Raw genomic sequence first — 24,997 nt, 5'->3', positions numbered from 1 at the left:
TAACTTGCGCTTCATCCATGTTGTCAATCCATGTCTTATCTGCCATAAATTCCAGGGAGCAGCTTTATTGTGTAATCCCAGCAGTTGAAATCAATAGTTCCTAGAGTACTAAAACTCGGAAGGTGGAGTCAGTAGCAGTAAAGTTTTAAAATATTATCAAGGGTAAAGAATCAGACACTGCATCACACACTCTGCTCCAGCCACTGTCATCTGTTGTGCTGTGTTTAAGAAAAATGGCAGCAACCCGCTGGTTGAACCTGTGGAATGATGTGTACAAGATGCCAGGACAACGCTTGTATCGGTCACGCAGTTTCGGCGGCGGTGCCTTTCCCAGCGGTGGTTATCTCGATGGGGGTGAGAAGTTGACTATGCAGAATCTGAATGAGCGCTTGGCCATTTACATGGACAAGGTGAGCTCCCTGGAGAAGGCAAACTCAACGCTGGAAGTCCAGATCAAAGAGTGGCTTGAGAAGCAAACTCCTGTTGAAGGCGGTGACTACAACAAGTATTACCAAGTGATTAAAGAGCTCCAGGCTAAGGTAGGAGGCCTTCCTACTCTTTTGGGGTTAAGTAACGGATTTTGCTACACTCATGTTTTCCAATATGTTATAATATTTTCCCTCCTACTTTAGGGGCCATTCAACTAAACTGCGTACACGTCTACATGCGCTCATCATGTGTCTGATGTGTGCATCTGAAAAATAATTGTTATTTTCAGATGCGCGTATCGGGCGTGTGCCAAGTGGCATTTGATGCACGTAGGTCATTACCATCCAGTTACCGGGTGAGTCTTTACCTCTCGGCTGGCGGTAAGGTATCAGACCCAAAATGGATGTGCGGCAATTTTCATTTTGCCGCATGTCCATTTTTGGCAAAAATGTTAAAAAGGCATTTTTTGCAGGCGTGATGAAAAATGATTCTGCGTGCGCCCAAAACACGCATCTACACTAGTGCAGGCCATTTTTCAGTGCACCTTAGTAAAAGGATCCCTTGGTAACCATTCACTTTTTATTTTCCCCAGCAAAAGTCTTAACTTTCACAACTTTGTTAAAAACTAGCAAAGTCCTAAATATAGCACTTCTAAGAATAAAGAATGAAGTTGGGGTAATTTTTGTAACAGTTAACTTGTACAGCTAATGCACGCAAAAGTTACATCAGCTTTTGAAGAGAATCATAGGCACAGTTTCCCTTTGAAAAACGATGTCACCAAGGATTCTTGCTTGTATTTACACCTGTTATTGACTGCACATAACATTTTCTTGTAAATTTATACATCTATTTTGAAAAGCCAAAAGTATACACTTAAGTCTAAACTCCACCCCAGCTTTTACCCACATAGGACTAGATTCTATATACGGCACTGAGAAAATTGGCACAAAAAGAAAAAAAAAAACCGCACTAAGCACTATTCTATAAACCTTGTCCAAAGTTAAGACTACAAAATCCTGAGTGGTGTAGAACAAGTAGAAGTAAATCGATTTTTAACTCGTTCTAAAAGTACAAAGACTAGGGGCACTCGAGGAAGTTACCTGGAAATACTTTTAAAACAAATAGGAGGAAATATTTTTTCACTCAACGAATAGTTATGCTCTGGAACTCTTTGCCAGAGGAGGTGGTAATAGAGGTTAGCGTTTCTGGGTTTAAAAAAGGTTTGGACAAACTCCTGGAGGACAAGTCTGCTATTGAGACAGACATGGGAAGCAACTGCTTGCCCTGGGATTTGTAGTATGGAATGTTGCTACTCTGAGATTCTGCATGGAATCTTGTCACTCTTTAGGATTCCAGAATCTTGCTATTCTTTGGGGTTCTACATGGAATGTTGCTACTCTTTGAGATTCTGCATGGAATCTTGTCACTCTTTTGGGTTCCAGAATCTTGCTATTCTTTGGGGTTCTTCATGGAATGTTGCCACAATTTGGGTTTCTGCCAGGTACTTGTGACCTGGCTTGACCACTGTTCGGAAAACAGAATACTGGGCTAGATGGACCATTGGTCTGACCCAGTATGGTTACTCTTATGTTCTTATGTTATGTTCTAGGCGTGGTTTATAGAGTACGCGTAGTGCCTGCTTCTGTTTCAGCTGTTCCTGTGGTCCCGCCCTTGAGGGCGGGACCACAGGAACAGCTGAAACACAAGCGAAAGAAAAAGCTGTCTGAAGCGGCGTCACAGCATGCAGGAGGTAAAACCTTTTAGGCAACAGCCGGCTCTTACGAGGCGGTAGGCGAGAGAGGTGGGGAAGGGGGTCCTGAAATGACACGGGGAGGAGGGGATTCCTAGAAATCCACTGGAAGGGGAGGGGCGGGTCCTGGAACTGGAAGGGGAGGGGGTCCTGGATCGGGGGTAGCAGGGGGGAGGGGAAGAAGGGGGGAGGAGGGGGGAGGGGAAGAAGGAGGAGGGGGGTCCTGGAACTCGGAGAGGGGGGGAGAGGCAGAGCGGGAAGGGGAGAGGGCCGGTAGGGTTACCATATGGCTTCAGAAAAAGGAGGACACATTGATCCAGTCCAGGTTTTGCTTCCATTGAAAGCAATGGAAGTAAAACCCAGACTGGCTCAACCTGTCCTCATTTTTCTGAGAGGGGGGATGGGAAGAAGTGGGAAGGGGGTCCTGGAACAAAGATGGGAAGAAGTGGGAGGGGTTTCTGGAACTCGGACAGGGGTGGAAGGGGGTTCTGCAAACTATCAGTCTCATACACTCTTGGTCTCACAAAGAGTCTGTGTATCGCACACATACTCTCACACTCGCTCTCTCTCACGCACAGTCTCTCTCTCACACACACTGTATCTGTGTGAAACACACTCTCTCTCTCACACACACTCACTGTGTCTCACATATGCACTTGCACACAATGTCATTCTGACACACACACATTCTCTCACAGACACACTCGCAACCAGTCTCACTCACTCTCTGTCACACACACACACTCGCACAGTCACTCTCTCTATCTCACACAGTCACTCTCACACACACACTCTCTCAAACATACACACTATGAGGAAAACCTTGCTAGCACCCGTTTCATTTGAGTCAGAAATGGGCCTTTTTTTTTACTAGTTATGATATAAACTGCCCTGTGATGTCTACAGGAAGGGCTGTATATTCAACTTGTAATAAATTCTAGAATTCTAAATGTTTACAAGATGCCTTCTTATGATTATGACACAACAGGTAAAGCACACATGTACTTATGCCAGCCATAGAGCTGCTGTAAATGCTCAGACGTAAATTGTTAAAACACCCACATAAATTATAGTATAATTTACACCCATCGCTGTGTGCCCCATCCACACTCCATCCAGACTCCACTTATGTGTATGTCCACTGTTCAACTACACGCCATCATATTTAGGCATTGTAATATAGATAGCGGTAGCCGGAATATTGACATTTATGTGCACATAAGATTATAGAATGAGGAGGTTAATGTCTGGGCAAAATCAAAGTAATCCATGTTCACGGATAAACAGAAATGGTTTTGAAAATGATTTCCTTAATATCCAGGCTATACTGCTAGACTACAAGGCCACTGGGCTTTCTGATATTTTAACTAAGGACAAAGGCTGAGCTGTTCATGAAGAAATTTGAACCAGTGACATAGAGACGAGCTTCTATTCAAGCAAAATAGGAGATAGTTGCAATATTTCTCGCTTCATTTTGCTTTGATTTCTAAATGAAAGGAAAACCAGCTGAATTTTGTTTTTGTCTCATTTTATTTATAAATATTACCCCCATCCAAGAATGGCATGTGTAAAGCTTTTAAAAGATTATTAGGGTCCAAATAGGGCAAGAATGATCACATTTCCACTTGAGATGAGCACCCTTTGAAGTGCAGCACCAGTGTGGCTTGAATGAACAGGGATTGCTTGTGCCTCATTTAACTTTGAATTATGATTCACAGAAAGTTCCTGGGGGCTCCAGTGAGGTCCAAGGCTGTGGAAGGAAGGGAGGGATTTTTAAAAGCATTTTGCTTTCATCAATTGCTGTGGGAGGTACCTGGATCCATCACCATTTTGTATCTTTGCTTATTCTGTTTCAAATAAACAAAACTGTCTACTGCTTTGAGTGAATTCTTTCAAAAAGGTGGTAAATAAATCTTAATAAATAAATAAAGCACAGTCAAAACAAACAAACAAAAATGCCTGAAAAGAAAACATAAAACAAAATGGAAAATGTTTCTGTGCACATTCTTATCATGAATCTCGAGGTTACACAAACAGGCAACCAGTACATAAATTGTATATGATAACATAGCTGTTCCTCTGTCACCATTGTGTGCTGCGACGTGCAAGAAAGGTATGTTGTCTATTAAAATGTTTTATTACGTATTGCGTCGGCATTGTAATGTAGCATACTATGCTATACTTTGTATTGTTATTTGAATATTTTTTACTGATGTAGTTGTCTATTGCTTATGTTTGACTTATCCTTGCTGTACACCGCCTTGAGTGAATTCTCTCAAAAAGGTGGTAAATAAATCCTAAAGCACACTTAAATTTGAAGATCTTCACAAACACATGTGAAGGGGCATAATCGAACGGAAACGTTTATCTCCATGGGCGTTTATCTCCGAGAACGGGTCCGTGAAGGGGCGGACCGAAGCGTATTTTCGAAAAACATGGACGTTTTTTTGAGCTGGGCGTTTTTGTTTTTCAGCGATAATGGAAACCGAAAGCGCCCAGCTCAAAAACGAATAACTCCAAGACATTTATTCGTGGGAGGGGCCAGGATTCGTAGTGCACTGGTCCCCCTCACATGCCAGGACACCAACCGGGCACCCTAGGGGGCACTTTTACAAAAAAAAAAAAAAGGTAAAACAGCTCCCAGGTGCATAGCACCCTTCCCTTGGGTGTTGAGCCCCCCAAATCCCCCTCAAAACCCACTGCCCACAAGTCTACACCATTACTATAGCCCTAAAGGGTGAAGGGGGGCACCTACATGTGGGTACAGTGGGTTTGGGGGGCAGTTTGGAGGGCTCCCATTTACCAGCACAAGTGAAACAGGTGGGGGGGGGGATGGGCCTGGGTCCACCTGCCTGAAGTCCACTGCACCCCCTAATAACTGCTCCAGTGACCTGCATACTGCTGCCAGGGAGGTGGGTATGACATTTGAGGGTGAAAATAAAAAGTTGTGAAACGGCATATTTTGTGGTGGGAGGGAGTGTGTGACCACTGGGGGAGTCAGGGGAGGTCATCCCCGATTCCCTCCAGTGGTCATCTGGTCATTTAGGGCACTTTTTGGGGCCTTATTCATGGAAAAACAGGGTCCAGGAAAAGTGCCCTAAAATCTCGCTAAAAACGCATATTTTTTTTCCATTATCGGCGAAAGGCGCCCATCTCTAATCGGCCGATAACCACGCCCCAGTTCCGCCTTCACCACGCCTTCGACACGCCCCCATCAACTGTCCGCGTCCGCGACGGAGTGCAGTTGAAAACGTCCAAATTCGGCTTTCGAATAAAAACCGCTTTATTCGTTTTTGTGAGATAAACGTCTATGTCCCGATTTGGGTCACAATATAGGCGTTTTTCTATTTCGATTATAAGCAGGTTAGTGGACTTCTGGTCTGGAGGGCTAGTATAGCGGGTGCGTGATATCAGAGCTTCTGGCCAAATCCCGATTTCCCCAGCAAAACAAGGTGGATACCTGGAAAATGCCAAAATGTGTGAAACCAAAGGATACAAAGAAAATTAAAGAGATTTATGCAGGAAAACCAACCACATCTGCAAATAAGTGAAGTGCCTGTGCCTGTATCCTTAGTCTCACAAGTAACAATAGTGACAGAGAGGAACAGGTACTCACAGTGGAGAATGGTTTGAAAACACTGGTGCATGAAATATGCGAGTTAAAAAGAGGAAATCTTGAATGCAGTGCTGGGAAGGATTGATGAGAAATTTGAAGCTAGGCCAGCCAGAATGGGGGAAGTGGTGCTTAGGATCAGCAACATAGAGGACTGGCAAGTGGAGGAAAGTGAAATGATTAAGAATTTACAGAATCAAGTGGATTACCTTAAGAGTAGATGGTAGAGCATTCCAGTAAAGAGGACTCACAAAGCAGAAGGAGGAGGCGAAGAGTAATTTGTATCTCAGATTCCTGTAGTTAGGGTAGTGGAGATTGAGATTGGTATGAGAAGGCTTTTTGGAATTTCTGGAAGGGAGGTCAATCAGGCTGAGCATATAAGCTGGCTGTAAAGAACAGATAATCAAGAAACTTCAGACAGCCCAGAACACCGCAGCAAGACTCATATTCGGCAAAACAAAATATGAAAGTGCTAAGCCCCTAAGAGAAAAATTACGCTGGCTCCCACTCAAAGAACGCATCACGTTCAAAATCTGCTCCCTAGGTCACAAAATCATTCACAGAGAAGCACCAGCCTACATGTCAGACCTGATAGACTTACCACCCAGGAATGCCAAAAGATCATCCCGCAAATTCCTTGATCTGCACTTCCCTAACTGCAAAGGTATAAAATAGAAATTAATGTACACATCAAACTTTACCTACTTGAGCACACAGTTTTGGAACACACTGCCGCGCAACTCAAAAATGACCCACGAACTAACGAACTTTCGTAAACTACTGAAGACCCATCTCTTTAACAAAGCATACCACAAAGACCAGCCAATGTGAATATACACAACCCCTCCACATACATTCAGAACTATCTAACAATATCAGTTTGTTTATTCAAATATTATGTTTTATCACTATCTTGTTGCCCAAGATCTTTCTGTAACACTAAATGTCTATTTGCTAATATATTTCCATCACTCATGATGTATTGTAAGCCACATTGAGCCTGCAAAGAGGTGGGAAAATGTGGGATACAAATGCAATAAATAAATAAATAAATATAATCTTGTGGGTAAGAGCACAGATTTTGAATTCAATACGGGACATCTAATAAAAAGGTATACATTTCAACCTGATCATGATCTCAGGTGCATGATGATATCTATACTGCTTAATTTGGGGTACTTTTACTAAGGTATGCTAACGAACTAGTGTGTCCTAAGTTCCATGCCACCCATAGGTATACAATGGGTTATGTGACATTTAGCGTGTACTAATTAGTAAAATGACCCCTTTGAAAGAAGTGGCAGGAGACGCAGGGGAGGGGGAACAATGGAGGATGAATGTAAGTTTAATGCAAAATTAGGGGGGTAAAGAGGCCTTGTGGAAAGCCTGGGAGGGATACAGACAAAGTAATGATAATGGCGAAATATGAGCAGGAATAGTGTGGGATGTCAGGAAAGCATATGTAACCTTTATCTTTCAAATCCTAAATGGTACCATGAATAAACTTACCTCAAAGAAACACTAAATATGAGGCAAGAAACTATCTTGGACTACACCTCTCAAATTGCAAAAAAGTAATGTATAAAACTGCCCACTCAGCAGACTTCACTTACCTAGGAACCAAATGGTGGAACTCCTGATCACCCAAAATAAGAAATATACAGGAATATAGTAGATTCCGCAAAATCCTCAAATCGTTCCTATTCAAACAAACCCTCACAAAGAACAACCATATCTCAAACTATTCCTTGAATTGGTTATCACTCTACTTACCATTAACCTTCTCTTTGCTTCATGTACAATTTTTCATTCATAGTAGATTTTCTAAATGTTAAACATCCATAGCTATTCCAGTAAGTTTATAATATTGTATTGTAAAATTGGATTTTTATAACAAATTACTTTCTGATGCATTATTCCTTGTTATGTATCCTGTACTGTTTATTGTAAGCCACATTGAACTCAAACTTGTTTGGGATAATGTGGGATATGAATGTCACAAATAAATAAATATGTAGGGGATATTGATACAGATAGCAAAAAAAAAAAAACCAAAATGAAAAAAGCAAAAGGAGGCAGAATTGAGGAAACTGTATGTAGAGTTTATAATTTGGCAAGGGAAACATCAGAGAAAGAGGAGAAAGAAGGCCTACAAAGAGATGACCGAGATAAGGGAGCAAAAGAGGTACTGTAAAGATTAAGAAAATGGAATTCTTTTTTCAGCTCAATGATAGAAACTTTCTAGAGCATTGTAATGCAGTGGGTAAATATCCAGCATGATAACTGAGGAAGAAAAAAGGAAAGCACAGAATCAGGGAAATGGGGGGGGGGGGGGGGGGGGGGCCTTAAAAGCAATTAAGATGTGGAGGGGCATAATTGAAAGGGACGCCCGAGTTTTGCTGAGGACGTCCTCACAAAACATCCCGGTAGAGGGGCGGGGAAATCTGTATTTTTATTTTATTTTTATTTTTGTTACATTTGTACCCCGCACTTTCCCACTCATGGCAGGCTCAATGCGGCTTACATATTGTATACAGGTACTTATTTGTACCTGGGGCAATGGAGGGTTAAGTGACTTGTCCAGATTATCGAAACAATATGGATGTCCATCTTTTGTTTCGATAATACGGTCGGGGACGCCCAAATCTTGACATTTAGGTCGTCCCTAGAGATGGTTGTCCCTAGACTTGGTCATTTCTGATTTTCAGCGATAATGGAAACCAAGGTCGCCCATCTTAGAAATGACCAAATGCAAGCCCTTTGGTCATGGGAGGAGCCAGCATTCATAGTGCACTGGTCCCCCTCACATACCAGGACACCAACCGGGCACCCTAGGGGGCACTGCAGTGGACTTCAGAAATTACTCCCAGATACATAGCTCCCTTACCTTGTGTGCTGAGCCCCCCAACTCCCCCCAAAACCCACTACTCACAACTGTACACCACTACACCCTTACGGGTGAAGGGGGACACCTACATGTGGGTACAGTGGGTTTGTGGTGGTTTTGGAGGGCTCACATTTACCACCACAAGTGTAACAGGTAGGGGGGGTGGGCCTGGATCTGCCTGTCTGAAGTGCACTGCACCCACTACAACTTCTCCAGGGACCTGCATACTGCTGTCATGGACCTGAGTATGACATTTGAGGCTGGCATACAGGCTGGCACAAAATATTTTTAAAGATGTTTTTTGAGGGTGGGAGGGGTGAGTGATCACTGGGGGAGTAAGGGGATGTGATCCCCGATTCTCTCCAGTGGTCATCTGGTCAGTTCGGGCACCTTTTTGTGGCTCGGTCGTAAGAAAAACAGGACCAGGTAAAGTCATCTAAGTGCTCATCAGGGATGCCCTTTTTTTCCATTGTGAGTCGAGGATGCCCATGTGTTAGGCACGGCCAAGTTCCGCCTTCGCTATGCTTCCGACACGCCCCTGTGAACTTTGGTCATCCCCGCGATGGAAAACAGTTGGGGCCCCCCAAAATCGGTTTTCAATTATACCGATTTTGGGCGACCCTGTGAGTAGGATGCCCATCTTCCGATTTGTGTTGAAAGATGGGTGTCCTTCTCTTTCGCAAATGAGCCTGATAGTGTCAGAATTTTGAAAATATTGTATGAACTTGTATAGGGCAGAAATTAAATCAAGTGAAAAGGAGATGAAGGGACATAATCTTTGCATGAAGATGTCCCGAGTGAGTGAGGAAGTTAAGAGGGTACTTAATAGGCTAATAGGCACCCTGGAATATAGAAGCTGCAATCCAAAATGTAAATACGGGCTAGTTAGTTGGGAGGATAGTTTCATGCAGAATATTATACAGTGTTGCTTTCTTGTTGGTAAGAACATTAAATGTGACCCTACCAAGAGACTTGCTTCATGAATCAATTTATAAAGTGCTGCATAGCGAGGGGAAACCAGAGCATCCGAGTGGCAGCTACCACCCTACTGCTCTCTCGAACAAATTTTGATGAACGTCTTGGCTAGTATATTGAAGGGTGTTTGGCCGAGAATAATACATCCGGACCAATGGTAGTGAATAATGTATGGAGGGCGATCAATATCTTACATGGGGTCAGACAGAGAAAAGAAGATGTCTTGTATGTGGAGTAGGATGCAGAAAAAGCACTATAGAATGGAAGTTCCTGTTTATCTTGATGACCGAAATAGGTTTGGGGGAAGATTTTGTAAGGTGGGTGGATGCTTTATATAAGAAAGCTAGCTCTAGAATTTTGGTTAATGGAATCGAATCAGAAGACTGCTAACTCCAAAGGCGTACCAGGCAAATTGCAGGGGGAAAGTAAGAGGTCATTGTGGAGGAAAAAGGAATGGGGATTAGGATGCCCAATTCTAAAAGGTTATTGTAAAGCAACAGTAGTGAAAGTGGCCAGGTATCACTATGAAGGGACTGAAGGGATACAATGGGTGGGAATGAAAAGAGCAGTGCTAAACCCACATTCACTTTTTAAGGTTATCAACTTAAAGGACGGATGGATGAGGAAGAAAAGGGAACTGGATGGGCACCCTTTTTTTAGTGCCATTCATAAAAGTAAGGAAAGAGATAAGAAAAGATAGGTGTCAGAGAATTGGTATTACCTCAAACGGCTTCCCATATGTAACTTTTACACATACATGCAGTTATAAAATTACCCCCTCTGACTACTGGACTAGCCACTTTTATCTCCCTGTGCCACAGACATAGTGGAATTGGAAAAGGTGCAGAGAAGGGCAACAAAGATGATACAAGGGATGGGACGACTTCCCTATCAGGATAGGATGAAGAGGCTGGGGCTTTTCAGCTTGGAGAAAATGCAGCTGAGGGGAGATATGATAGAGGTCTGTAAGATAATGAGAGGAATGGAATGGGTAGATGTGCAGCATTTGTTTACTTTTTCCAAAAATACTAGGACAAGGGGGCATGCGATGAAGCTGCAGTGTGGTAAATTTAAAATGAATCAGAGGAAAGTTTTCTTCACGCAACGCGTAGTTCTGGAATTCGCTGCCGGAAAAGGTGGTTAAGGCAGTTAACTTAGCGGATTTCAAAAAAGGGTTGGACGGCTTCCTGGAGGAAAAAGCCATTGAATGTTATTGAATGGATGAGGGAATAATACAGTATTTCTAGGATGGGCGGGATAAATTGCTTGTTCTTTTGGCCGCTGTCGGTGACAGGGTGCTGGGCTCGATGGACCCTTGGTCTGTCCCAGCATGGCGATGCTTATGCACTTATGGGTAACAGTATTGATTTTGTCCCTTCTGTCCTTTTCTCTTTGGAAATTGCTATACAATCCAAGTGCCAAAAATCCATCACATACTAATGGCTAAACAATTTGATGCAGAACTGGGACTAGGTGAATTTCAGCCTGATTGAAGTTCTAGAGCTTTTGCTCCCCCCCCCCCCCCCCCCCACCAAATCTGCTGGGCAAGTTCATGAGATTCTTACTAGCTGATCTAGAGAAAATTCTTAACAATGAAATTTGAAATATCTGCTTCAGATTTTTGAAACTGGATCTGCCAATCTGTAGAACTCTAGAGTGGATTTCATCAAAGTCTCAAGCAGACTTGGAAAAATTTGCTTCAGAATAGTCTTCTCTGTTTGCATCAATGCCCCTTTTTCCAGGTTTCTCAAATTGTTTGATGAACCAAGTATGAAAATACTTCCATAGCTCTCCCTACCACTCCAGTCTTCTAAATGCTGATACTATGAAGTAGGTTGGAATCCTATTTGGGTGAAGATGTGGATTTTTACTCTTTTATTTCTGTTCTCTAGATCCTGAAGGATCAGATTGAGAGTGGAAAGATTGTTCTACGGATGGATAACATCAAATTGGCCAGTGAAGACTTCAGATTAAAGTAAGTGCAATCCTTCTGCTGGTTCTCACAATTTGTTTACTGATACTACCTAAGAAGTACTTTTTCTTTCCTAGGTATAATAATGAGCAAGGCATGCGAATGATTATGGAGAATGATATTCAACGGATGCGCCAAATCAGAGATGAGCTCACTGTAGGAAACTGTAACTTGGAATTAGAGCTTGAAGAACTTCAGGAACAGTTGATTTACCTCAAGAAAAACCACGGGGAAGTAAGAGAAGTGATAACGTGCACAGTGCTTCTTTTCTTTTGTAACCAGAACTAGGCCTGGGATCTTGAAACCTTCATTATCAACCATATGTATCCTCTTCCAAATTACTTTAGTCCAATCATCTCAATGCAGGCCTCAGTCAAGGGCCTCCTACTGCAATCCTTAAATCTAGCCACTAGATATCACCACTCTGAGGAGTTAACCAGGATTCCCTCACCACTCAGGGCTTTGAGCACTATCTCCCAAGAATCTCATGCAGAATGGACCCAAGGGAGCAAAAATACCAACTGACTCTTCAACCCAGGTCCTTCTGCATGGCACAATGTCAGCCCAAAACAAGTGCTTTTAACTCCTTGATAATCAGAAATAATTGTCAGAGACACAGCATCTTTCAGACTGTGGCATGTCTGGTGATCCTAAAGCCCTTAATGCACAGTTCAGCTATGTAGAAAGGAGAGTCATATCTACAGCCACTAAAGTATAGGGAGTATTGAACATAGGGGTTAGACAGTGGTCATTTTCTTAATGAATAGATACCAGGTTGAGGACAGTGGCAGCTTCCAACTTCCACCTCAGCTGCACTAGGGTAAAGGAAAAAGAGTTCAAAAAAGATTCCAAGTTAGTGACAAAAGGATCCAGGTCAGAAACCTGGCAGAAAATCCACCACTGGTTTTAGACTGGATCCACCACCATGGCCCTAGCACATAGATAAGTTCCTTGAGTTAGACTTCCTTCTTTTGCATTAGGTTCTAGATCTACACTGGATCTGAAAACTCATATAGAGGGTGAATTTAAAACAGAACATCTAGGCTGGGAAGACACATACGGCCGGATTCTATAAATGGTGTGCAAATTTCCGCATGGAACTAAATTGGTTAACGAACCAATTAGGGCCAATAATTGAGTGGTAACAATCAATTATTAGCGTTACTTGACAACAATATGGATTTGCATGTGCATCTTGCAAGGTGCTATTCTAGAAAGATCCACATGCGAATTTTATAGCACACAACTCGAAAGGGGGAGTAGCCATGGGAAGGGCATGGGTGTTACTGAGTACCAGGGATCCACGCTTAACTTACCTGGCAAGATTGACACCAGGTTTCAGCTGGTTCAAATCCTTGTGCACAAAGTTGGGTGCGAATTCTGATGCTATGCAGTATTCTATAAAGGGCGCTGATCCCAGAATGCACATTATAGAATATCGTTCAGCAACTATTTTTTTTTGGCACTGAATTTTGAGTGCCAATTACTGAATTTAACCTATAGGGGCAATTCTAAAACTGGATGCTTCCACTCCAGGGGCGTAGGCAGACACCCAGTTTTGGGTGGGCCTGGGCCCAAGATGGGTGGGCAGAAGAACCACGCCCCGTCCCACAAGTGATTTGGTCTCCCCCTCTCTTGCCTGCATGCCATATGATCTTTCAAACATCCCTCTCCCCCGCATACCTTTTAAATAGCAGATTTTCACCAGCAACAAGCAGCAACTAATACACACTGCTCATGTTGGCCCCACAGCCTTCCCTCTGATGCAACTTCCTGTTTCCGTATTGGCAGGAATACATCAGAGGGAAGGCTGTGGGGCCGGTGTGAGCAGTATCAATCGCTGTTTGCTGTAGGCGAAGATCTGCTATTTACAAGGTATGCAGGAGAGACAATTGTTGGGAGTTTTCGGCTGGTGGGGCTTGTGGATCCCTGCCAGCCACAACATAGGCGTGGTGCTACTGGGTGGGCCTGGGCTCACCCGAGCCCAACCTTGGCTATACCACTGTTCCACTCAGGTGCCCCAAGGATGTATGGTAGGAGCCATTCTCTAATGGAACTGGGCGCCTAGTTTCTCTTATACAATTCAAGGGCCTCCTACTGCATCCCCGAGTAACCTAGTATCGACCCGTCTAACATCAAGGCACAGACCGTTACACCATCCAAAGAGCAGAGCGCCTAAATGCAGCAGGGACTCTTGTAAATTACAGTATTCTCTAAATTCTGTGCATAACTGGGAGCCCTGCTCCACCCATGTGCTCGCCCCCTAGCATTTGCGTGCTACATAAGTTAGGCACACCATTACAGAAAAGTGCTTTTGTACCCTACTGGCATTTTTGGGGTTAAGTGTACACTTACCCACTTAAGTGCAAGTCTTCTAAACATTTATATGTGAAAGGGGCACGGAAATGTGTGCACCTACCCCCCCCCCCCCCCCCCCCCCAATATTAAAAAATATTTAACCGGCCAGGAACAGCTCCTGGCCGGTTAAATGGCACCTAACCGGCTGTCTGGAAATATTCACCTAGAGATAGCTAGCTATCTCCGCTGAATATCGCTGGGTATCACGTAGTGGATAGCTGGTTATATCACGATATAACTGGCTATCTGCAGGCCTATCTTTGACCATTTGCAACTTAATCAGCCAGCGCTGAATATCGACTTGGCCAGTTAAGTTGAAACTGGCCAAAAACCACTCGGATATTCAATGTCGGTCACCAGAAACCGTGCCCCTTTCACACATAAATGTCTAGAAGACTTGCACTTATGTGGGTAAGTGTACACTTAACCCCAAAAATGCCAGTAGGGCACGAAAGCACTTTTCTGTAATGGTGTGCCTAACTTACATAGCACACAAATGTGAGCAAGTGCAAAGTGACGCATATGGGAAAGAGGAACTCAAACTATAGCTACATGATGCAAGGTTCAACATTAAGAGTTATCGACCAGGAAAGGGATCTAGTTGTCATTGTTGATGATATGTTGAAACCCTCTGCTCAGTATGTGGCGGTGGCTAAGAAAGCAAATAGAATGTTAGGAATTATTAGGAAAGGGATGGAACAAAAAAAATGAGGACATTATAATGCCTTTGCATTGCTCCATGGTGCAACCACACCTCGAATACTGCGTGCAATTTTGGTCACCGCATCTCCAAAAAGATATAGTGGAGTTAGAAAAGGTAAAGAGAAGGGCGACAAAAATGATAAAGGGGATAGGATGGTTTCCCTGTGAGGAAAGGCTAAAGCAGCTAGGGCTCTTCAATTTGGAGAAAAGATGGCTCAGGGGAGATATGATAAAGGCCTATAAAATAAGGAGTGGAGTGGAACGGGTAGATGTGAATCAATTGTTTACTCTTTCCAAAAATACTAGGACTAAGGGCCTACAAAGTAGTACATTTAAAACAAATTGGAAAAAATATTTCTTCACTCAATGTGTAATTAAACTCTGGAATTCGTTGTCAGACAATGTAGTAAAAGAAGTTAGCTTAGCGGAGTTTTAAAAAAAGGTTTGGATAAATTCCTTAAAGAAAAGTCCATAAGCCATGATTAAGATGGACTTGGGGAAAATCCACTGTTTATTTCTAGGATGAGCAGCATAAAATATACTGTTTTGGGATCTTGCCAGACACTTGAAAGCTGGATTGGCCACTGTTGGAAGCAGATGCTAGGCTTGATGGACCTTCGTCTATCCCAGTATGCAACGCTTATGTTCCTGTATTCTAGAAATGCCAGAAAATGCATGTGTAAATTTCAATTAAGGCCAATTAGTGCTGATAATTGATTATTCAATTTAAAGAGACCATTCAGTGCAGGTGTGGGGATGTATATTAACAAATCATCTGTATAATCCCAAACACTCACAAATTATATATCTCACACAGTCCAGGCTGACAACGTCAACATCTATTTTCATTTTGTTTTTGTTTTCTTTTTTAATGTATATTTACGAGGATCATCAGAATAAATACCAGCAAATCTCATCTGGGAACAGCGTCCCATATATTGTGGCGCTGTGTAAATCTTCATAGATCAACACGATTTTATCTTCTTCAAAAACGTTTTATATATATATCAATCCTTAAAATAACATCTTCATAACCTTTAAGGTACAATTTGAGATGCAATGTAATCCCGCATAGTGTTGCATAATACTTAGCTTTGGCAGCGATTTTCAACAGAGTCAAACCCCTGCCAACATGGCCAGGTTTCGTCGTCCTTCTTCAGGGAAGAGGTTTGCTACAACAAAAAAGTACAAGATTAACAAACTGCTGCCAAACCCTGGTGCATCTCGGAGTGTCAGGGGTGATGAAAAGGCCTGGGCCCGCACCCTTTCCACCCATACCTCCCTGCTCCCTGCCGTAATTTCCTTCACCGTGATCCCCCAGATTCGTACCAACCAAACCAACATCCAATAGTACCCTACCTGCATTGGTGCCCCCTTCCTTAAAGCCGCCACCCTTCCCCCTATCCGCCATGGAACCCAAAATTTCTCCCACCATAGTAAGACACTTTGTGCGCACTCTGGCGGGTCCCTACCCACTGCCCGTCCCAAATTAAACTGGAGGAACAGGGAACTAAAGAATAACACTGGGTTCACCATTCCCACCCCGCCCGTTTTAACCGGGTTCAGCCGATTCCCCCACAGTAGTTGGAAAAACACACTATACAGGGCAGTATAACAGTGCGCTGGCACCAAACAAATATAACTTATAAACAGGAATATGGGCACCAGGTGTCTCTTAATCAGCTGAACCCGGTCAGCCATCGTCATCCTCCAGCCTTTCCACCTGTCCACCTTGACTTTAGCTGCCTGGATGCACCGATGCCAGTTAAAGATGCATAGTCCCCTTGATCAAAATAAACCCCTAACACTCACATTCTGGCAATTGCCGCCGGAAACCCCCCTCCCAAAGCAAATGCCAGCCCTGGTGGACCCACCCATAAACTATGACTTTTCAGGAAATTGATCAATGACCCCGAGGCCCGTGAGTAACTGGAAATCAACTCCTGCAACTTCTCCCCCTCCCTTGGATCCGCCACCCACACTGTGATGTCATCTGCGTAGGCTACCACCCTCAAATGCCACTCCATACTCCCCTCCACCCCCCCCCCCCCGAAATCCCTCTCTCCCTGCTCTAGACGCCTAACAAAGGGATCAATCGCAAAAGCATATAACAGAGGACTTAAAGGAAACCCTTGCCGAACCCCCGTTGTAACCCCAAAACTCTTCCCTTTGAAACCATTTACCAGGGGAAAACAACTGGCCCCGGTGTAAAGTAACCGTAACTGTGCCACCCGATCCCTTGGAAATCCATAATGCTCTAATAACCTTCAAACAAAAAACCACTGTACTCTATCAAAAGCTTTGTCTTGGTCTAGAGCTACCACCAACCTCCCGTTCCCCTCCCCCTGGCTGTGCTCTAGACCCTCCCTAACCCGTGCAGCTGCCTCCAACCCCCCCTCCCCTTAACCCCTCACTGCTGCGAAACTGCCACCACTTCCTGTACCACTTACTTCATCCTGTTTAGATCATGTGTGCAAAACTTTCCTGTCCCCATTCAACAAGGCGATAGAACGCCAGTTCAACAGGGACCCAGGATCTTTCCTTTACTAAGCAAAACTAATACTGCCTCTGTCAGAGATTGGGCAAAACCCCCTGCCATCGCGCGCTTCCCAGACCTGCAACAGAATCGGAGCCAGATGGACCTTAAAAGTTTGGTAATATTCAGCCGTGAGGCCATCCGGCCCTGGACCGTTTTTTCCGTAAGGCCCCGATGGGCCTCCTCCACTTCCCCCAGTGTCCAGGGACGCGACAGGGCCTGGAGATGGGGCCCTCCCTTTCCCACCCCTGGGTCCCGTCGATATAGTGCCCCATCACCTCCTCATCCAAGTTTGCTCTCGAAAAAAACCGTGCAAAATGTTCTTCTACTACCTTCAAAATCCCCTCCTTCGAAACCTGCACTACCCCCCTTGCGTCCCTTAACCCTCCCACTACCCTACGCTCCTTACAACAGACAATGGATCAGGACTAATCAACTTCCGAAATCACGCTCATTAAGCAAGGGAGGCATATCTATCGTATTGGACGCTTCTCTACTGCGCTTGCAATTCCAGGATATCCTCTCGCCTACCCCCTGTGAAGAGTAAGTAATCCCTGCATTTCTTAAGTGACGTTCCTAACCTCGTCCTTTCCCGTCCTTCCCTTCTTGCCTGTTGGGTAAAAAACCGCCTCGTACGCTTTTTGACTACCTCCCACCACTCTCCAAGAGAGGGAAAAATACTCTGGATGGAGATCTGATCCTCCAAAAAGGCCCGATACTCCTCCTGCATTCTCATATCTGTTACCCATTTAAGTTGAGCCGCCATAAAACCCCTTCCTGGCCTGTGCCCCGCCAACCCCCAACCTTAATTAATACCAGCTTAGGGTCCGAGAAATCTACATCCACTAACCTAGTACCCCGCCCACATGCCCCTTCCCGAACCAAAATCTATCTATCCTACTCTTACACTGGCCCCGTAAAAGGTAAAACCCTCTACCTCAGAGAATGTTCTATGTGTACATCAACCAGCCCTGCCCCTTTCATTATCCCGCCAAACGTACCCCATCATACCTCACCTGCGCTGTCTTCCTCCCACTATCCTGCCGCCTAAAATAGTATTAAAATCCCCCCCCCCCAAAACCACCGGATGTGATGTATAGAGATAGGGTTTAACTTTCCCAAATACGAGGAATGTTCCTTTTTACTTTGAGGCCCGTAGATATTATGATCCGTGATGCCACCCCATGCCACAACACATCCACCACCAAACACCTCCCTACACCTAACTCTATCACTCTTTGAATGTCAACATTATGTGTTTTAAATAAGATCCCTACCCCCCATACCGTTCTCCTGCCAAACCCCAAACTGAAGGTCCCCATCTCCAGGCCCGTTTTGCCCGCCTAATTGCTTCTAACGTTTGTAGCCGTGTTTCCTGAAGCAGAATACAGTCTGCCTGTATCTTAGAGAGGCCATCAAAGGCCAAACATTGCGCCCTCTGGGAAGCCACACTCACCACATTCAATGTGGCAAACAAAAATACAATTCCTGCCATTACCATCATTGAGTAGAAGATATCCTCTCTTCACCCCCTTCCTGCGTAGCTGCCCTCTGCAGCAACCCACTATCAACACCCTGAACCCCTTCTGCAGAATCCCTTCCTTCCTCCGCCCAATTCCAAACACCAAGTTTAAAACCCTTATCCTTCCCTTCCCCCTCCCCCCTCCTTTCTTTCTCCCCTTCTTCTTTTTAGACTCATCCAGACCACCATCCCCACCCTCACAAAATAAGACTTCCACCCCCCTCCCCTACTTGCTCCCTAACCCTGAACTGCTCCCCTACCCCCACCCCCTTACCTCATTCCTATCACACCCTTTACCCTGTTCCTGTCTAGATCTGATTCTATCAGACCGCCTCTTAATCCCTTCTCCCTCACCTGCCCCCCTCTTCTCCCCTCCCTCTACTTCCATCCCCCCTCCTTCGTGCCCAACCCCTACTATCCGAACTTCCCCCCTTCTTCTTACACCAAACCCCCTCCCCCTGCTCCCCCTCTACTTCCCTCTTCCCTTCATCTCCCCCCAGAAATCCCCCACCATCCCCTCCCCCACCTTCCTCAATCCCCTCCCCCCACCTTCCTCCTCCAGAACCTGAAATCGATTCTCCACCCTGCACCCCTGTGACCCACACCCCGAGCCACCTGGTTCCTCCCTACCCGTCCGCTCAGCCCCCCTCTGTTTCTTAAGAACTTGAACCCAACCCCCTTCACCCTCCCCCCGTTCCCGCACCTGTTCTTCCCCCCGGACCCCTGAAGCCTCCTCCTCCCTCCTTCCTTTCTGCAGCTTCCCTACGCCCTGTACCCCCTGACCCTGATCCTGCAGCCCCCCTCCCCCCACCCCTCCCTCCTGAACCAAACTCCCCCTTCCCCCACCCTCTTCCCTCTCATTATGAAAAACCCTCGGGCAGTCCCGAAAGGCAAGCCCCATACCACCACAAAGATTGCACCTGATAGAGGAACATTCTTCCGCAAGATGATCCCTAGACCCACACTTTGCACACTGCTGTACCGGGCAGGACATACTGAAGTGGCAGAAAGACCCACACCTAAAACATTGTCTTGGCTGTCCTTTATAGAAACACAGGATCCTATCTCTCCCAATAAAAGCTGCCGAGGGAATATGTTGGACCACCTAACCAGGGGCGTATCTGCGTGGGGCCACAGGGGCCTGGGCCCCCGCAGATTTTGCCCTGGATCCCCCTACCGCCGTCAACCCTCCCCGTTGCCGTTGTTTACCTTTGCTGGCGGGGGACCCCAACCCCCCGCCAGCCGAGGTCTGCTTGCCGCCTTTTAAAGATATTTCTTCAGCTGGCATGGGACCCCAACCCCCGCCAGCCAACCCGACGTCTTTAAAGTTCTTCTTCGGCCTCCGTGGCCGTGCTGTAGTTGACTGTTCAATCCAGTTCGGAGTCTGACGTCCCAGCACGTTGTACGTGCAGGACAACGTGCTGGGATGTCAGACTCCGAACTGGATTGAACAGTCAACTACAGCACGGCCACGGAGGCTGAAGAAGAACTTTAAAGACGTCGGGTTGGCTGGCGGGGGTTGGGGTCCCCCGCCAGCAAAGGTAAACAACGGCAACGGGGAGGGTTGACGGCGGTAGGGGGATCCAGGGCAAAATCTGCGGGGGCCCAGGCCCCTGTGGCCCCACGCAGATACGCCCCTGGTTAGGTGGTCCAACATATTCCCTCGGCAGCTTTTATTGGGAGAGATAGGATCCTGTGTTTCTATAAAGGACAGCCAAGACAATGTTTTAGGTTGGGGTCCCCCGCCAGCTGAAGAAATATCTTTAAAAGGCGGCAAGCGAACCTCGGCTGGCGGGGGGTTGGGGTCCCCCGCCAGCAAAGGTAAACAACGGCAGCGGGGAGGGTTGACGGCGGGGGGGAGGGTGGAGAGTCGTTGGTGGGGAGGTTCTGGCAATGGCGGCAGTGGCGGGGGGGGGGGGGGGGGTCGTGGGGGGGGGGGGCTAAAATGTGCCCCCTCTCTCTGGCTCTGGCCCCCCTACCGCCAGAGTCCAGATACGCCCCTGCACCTAACCCACCTGTTTGAGCCTATCTAAAGCCCCCCACCCCCCTGCCCATACTCTACTTGGATCCGGGAGCTTGGTTAGTGGAGTTCTCAACTCAGCATACCGCTGAACCCAGAAGGCCAGGTCCGCCCCTGAGATAGACTCATTCCGGACTAAAAGGGTCACCTGCACCAGATCGGGTCTGCTTATCGGAACCACCCAATAATTTCTCCATTCCCCCCTCCCTCGAACTTCTTGTACTTTTCCCCAAAAACACCTCCATCCCCTTTGAGATAAAAAAACTGACATCATATTCCGGGATGTTAGCCGGGTGGATACAAGCATACAAATCTTCTGGAATAAACCCTAGCCCAAGTACCAACTGCAAACCTTATCCGGGATGGCATACCGCCCTCCCCCACCCATTGAGCTGAATGACATTCCGGCGTTGGGGATTTGACCCTGCCCCTCCCTCCCCCCCCCCCAAACCCGTCTCCCCCCTTACCGGCTGAAACCAACCTCCCCCCCCCCCCGCTCTCCTTCCCCCCTTACCACAGCCGCAAAAAATACCGACCTCTTCCCCCCCCCCCCCCCCCCCACTCTTCCCTGACCTGGAACCGTCCTGACCATCCAAACCCCTCCTCTTCTCCAACTGCCCCTTTTCAGCATTCCCCACCCCCCCATGCCCTCCGCAGCCTGCCCTGGCACCACCACCTCCCCCCTCTTATCACAGACCGCAACTTCCATAACTTCAAAAGTACACCCATTCTGTCCCTCTTACCAATTCCCCACCCTGCCCACCATTCCCACCCAAAGCAGCCTTCCCCCCTGAAACCAAACTGAAACCGTTTACTAGATTGTCACTGTTCTCCAGATTGTGTCCACAGGGGAGAGCCCCGCTCATCTGTGCAGAAGAAACCTTGCACTGCTGCTCCCTCAGAATAGCCTGCCGCTCTGGTTCCTCTGCTCCCAACCAGCTCTCTGTTCCATCCTGCTCAGCAGTGTTGCCAGATTACCCATTCAAAAACCCGCCCAAAGGTTCACACCCCCCCCCCCCGCCATCATCAACCCCGCCCCGCCATCATCAGTTCCACCCCCCGCCGTAATCAACCCCGCCCCTGCCGTCATCAACCCCGCCTCTGCCATCACCAGCTCCACCCCCTACGTCATTAACTATGCCCCTGTCATTAATCCCACCCCCAATGTCATTAACCACGCCCCCCGCAGGGATAAAAACCCGCAGCCGGCCTCGGAAAAAAACCCGCCCAACCAAAACAAAAGCCGCCCAAAAAAACGCAACCCGCAGTGGTGAAAAATTTCCCGCAGCGGGTTGTGAAAAGCCGCCCAATTGGGCGGGAAAACCGCCCATATGGCAACTGTGCTGCTCAGAAGGATCCGGTGCGAGACCGGCTGCTGTGTTAACTCCCCCTTGCTCCCTCCTGATTGGCGGAAACCTCCTGTCTTTCCAGCTCTTGAAGGCGGGATTGCCCAGCTGCAAACACTCCTTGCAGTGTTGTCAGGTGGGCGGTTTTACCGCCCAATTGGGCGGTTTTCCGCGACCCGCCGCGGGAAATTTTTGCCTGCGGCGGGTTGCGGTTTTTTGGGCTGGTTTTTGGGCTTCAGGGCGGTTTTTTGGGCGGCTTTTTCGGCCGCGGGGGGCGGGGTTAGTGACATTTTTGGGCGGGGTTAGTGACGTTTTGGGCGGGGTTAGTGACGTTTTGGGTGGGGGCCGATGACGGGGGAGGCGGGGCCGGTGACGGCGGGGGCGGGGTTGATGACGGCGGGGGCGGGTGGTGATGACGCGGGGGTGGGGGTGTCAGGGGCGGGGTTTTGAGTTTGGGCGGGTTTTGGGCGGTTTTGTGCTGGATTGGGTGGGAAAAAAATTTTCAACCTGGCAACACTGACTCCTTGTAACTTAGCAACAGTTCCTGCACTCAGGGAGGCTGCAGAGTGCACCTCTGTGTGCAAGCAGAGCTCTTCTGCTGGCAATAGTTCTTCCACGAATGCACCTCCAACTGAAGTAAAACTGTCCTTTTTACCTTCTCCTGTCCTGCCTTCTTCAGGACACCTTCTCTCTGCAAGACTAGGAACACTTGTCTGGAGCTCTTGTATGAAAAAGTCTCTTTCCCTGGTTCCTTCAGTATGCAAATGATTAGGAGCCTTTTGAAGCTCTTTCTCTGTCCTTGTAGGTTCCAGGGATACTACGGAATCCAGGCTGCCTCCTCCCTTCTCATTACCAGAAGCAGCCATCACAGTAAGTTCACCAGAATCTGTTTGACTTGCCAAGCCCTTCATAAATTGCAGTGTATGTCCAATGTTTGTAGCTGGCAAGTCCTCAACCACACACTGGCGTTTTGAAAGAATTCTGCTGTACATACTGGGGAAACCTGACTCTGAGATTTTGCTGTGCCCAGTGCCATTCTCTCCTGGTTTATATAGTTTTCTCTTAAGGGATTATCAGGATTCTTCTTTAATGAAATCAAAGTCTTTTCTTTGTGTTGAAGCTGCTTTAACAAACGAGCCTCCTCTTTCTTGTAAATTTTCCGATTATCTCCCGGGGTCAGCCTAGTCATGGCTTTCGCCATCTTCAGCCGTTTCCCCTGCTCCTCTATGTCTTTCTCCAGGGCTTTAATTATTTGCACCCTTTGTACCACTCCTTCAGCCAGGTGCCCCAGTCCTTCACTCACCAACCATACACCATCCTCCCCATCTTCCTCCTCCTCCTCTGACCAGTCACTATCATAGTCCTGTAAACCTGGACCCGGCTGAGGCTTCTGGTTTACTGCCATCGACTCCTCTCCTTCCACCATCTGGAGGTTCGAGGCCCTCCTGATCCACCTCCCCTGCCCCCCATGTTCTTCAGGCTCCCTTTCCGGAAACCACTGGGTCATGGAGGGGGTACCTGTTACCTCTTCATCTCGAAGACGCTGAACCCTGCGGTCCACAGGGCTCCTTTCTCTGCTCCCAGAGGCTGGACTGGTCCACACACAGCCCTTCTGGGCCTTCTGGTCCTTAGGACCCAGAGGCCCCATGTCCTGGGCCTTTCCTTGGAAACCCTTCCCCGGCCCCCTCTGCCCGCCTGGGGAAGGAGCCAGCCCAGCACCCTTCCTGCTCTCTAGAGACAGAGCCTCGAAGCACACGTCTTTCTCTCACCAAGTCTAGGCTGGAATGCCCTCCCGCGCGAGGTGGTGGAAATGAAAACAGTAACGGAATTCAAACATGCGTGGGATAGACACAGAGGAGTCCTGTTCAGAAGGAATGGATCCCCAGAAGCTTAGCGGAGATTGAGTGGCAACACCGGTAATTGGGAAGCAAAGGTAGTGCTGGGCAGACTTCTACAGTCTGTGCCCTGAAAATGGCAAGGACAAAATCAAGGTCAGGTATACATATAAAGTAGCTCATACAATGAGTTTATCTTGTTGGGCAGACTGGATGGACCGTACAGGTCTTTATCTGCGGTCATCTACTGTGTTATTATGTACTTTTACAGGTATCCAGTCCCAGCAATTATATCGGCACCTATATCTGTTTTAAGCATTAAAAAAGGCCTTATAACATTGCCCCCGTGGAATGTATGTGCTTTTTTATCTGCAGGAAGTTGAGGTGCTTCGCAAGAACATGGTTGGCAAAGTCAGCGTAGAAGTCGATGCTGTTCCTGGTGGTGGCATTGAGAAGGTCATGGCTGACATGAGGTTGCAATATGAAGAGCTGACTAAAAAGAAGCAGCAGGAAGCGAAGGAACTGTTTGATAAACAGGTAATGCTGGAACATATGTGGCTCATCTTAGTTCAACTTTCATTCTAAGCAGCTGGGGGAGGGGGAGGGAAAGCGTGACCTTATTTATTTACAAAAATGTATAATCCGCCCATCCAAAAATCTAGGCGGAGTACAATAAAACAAACATAATCAAACATAAGACACCATCAATACACTCAATAAACATAAACAGAGCCTTAATCTTGATCTTGGAGCCCAACCCCCCCCCCCCCCCCCCCCCCACACACACACCAACTATGCTTCAGAGAATTCTTTCTGAAACAGCAAAGCCTTTATCTGTTTCTTAAATTACCACCAAAGAAATCAATTGCATTCAGAAAGAGCAAGGTATTCCACAATCGAACAGCCTGCAGTCAAATACTGCAGTCAGAGGGAACGGTCAACAATTCTTGATCATGCGATCGCAAGGATCTTGTAGGATAATACTTCTGCAACTGTTTTTTTTTAATGAATAATCAAATTTACAATCATGCAATATTACATAGATGCACACT

At 46.6% G+C, this 24,997-nt stretch overlaps 1 protein-coding gene across 1 annotated transcript in view; it reads left to right on the top strand.

Annotated features, from left to right (window-relative positions):
- The first annotated feature begins 233 nt into the window (after positions 1 to 233).
- The window catches only part of LOC115481392 (keratin, type I cytoskeletal 14-like), a 28,439-nt gene continuing 3,675 nt past the window's right edge, over positions 234 to 24,997 (top strand). The window contains exons 1-4 of the mRNA XM_030220478.1: positions 234 to 539; positions 11,547 to 11,629; positions 11,704 to 11,860; positions 24,321 to 24,482. Coding sequence (XP_030076338.1) covers positions 234 to 539; positions 11,547 to 11,629; positions 11,704 to 11,860; positions 24,321 to 24,482 — 708 coding nt within the window. The remainder of the gene's footprint in view (positions 540 to 11,546; positions 11,630 to 11,703; positions 11,861 to 24,320; positions 24,483 to 24,997) is intronic.

Source organism: Microcaecilia unicolor, chromosome 12 (assembly GCF_901765095.1).
Source record: "Microcaecilia unicolor chromosome 12, aMicUni1.1, whole genome shotgun sequence".
Lineage (NCBI taxonomy): Eukaryota > Metazoa > Chordata > Amphibia > Gymnophiona > Siphonopidae > Microcaecilia > Microcaecilia unicolor.
Note: the sequence above shows the minus strand (reverse complement) of the source record. Positions and strands in the feature narration are given on the sequence as shown.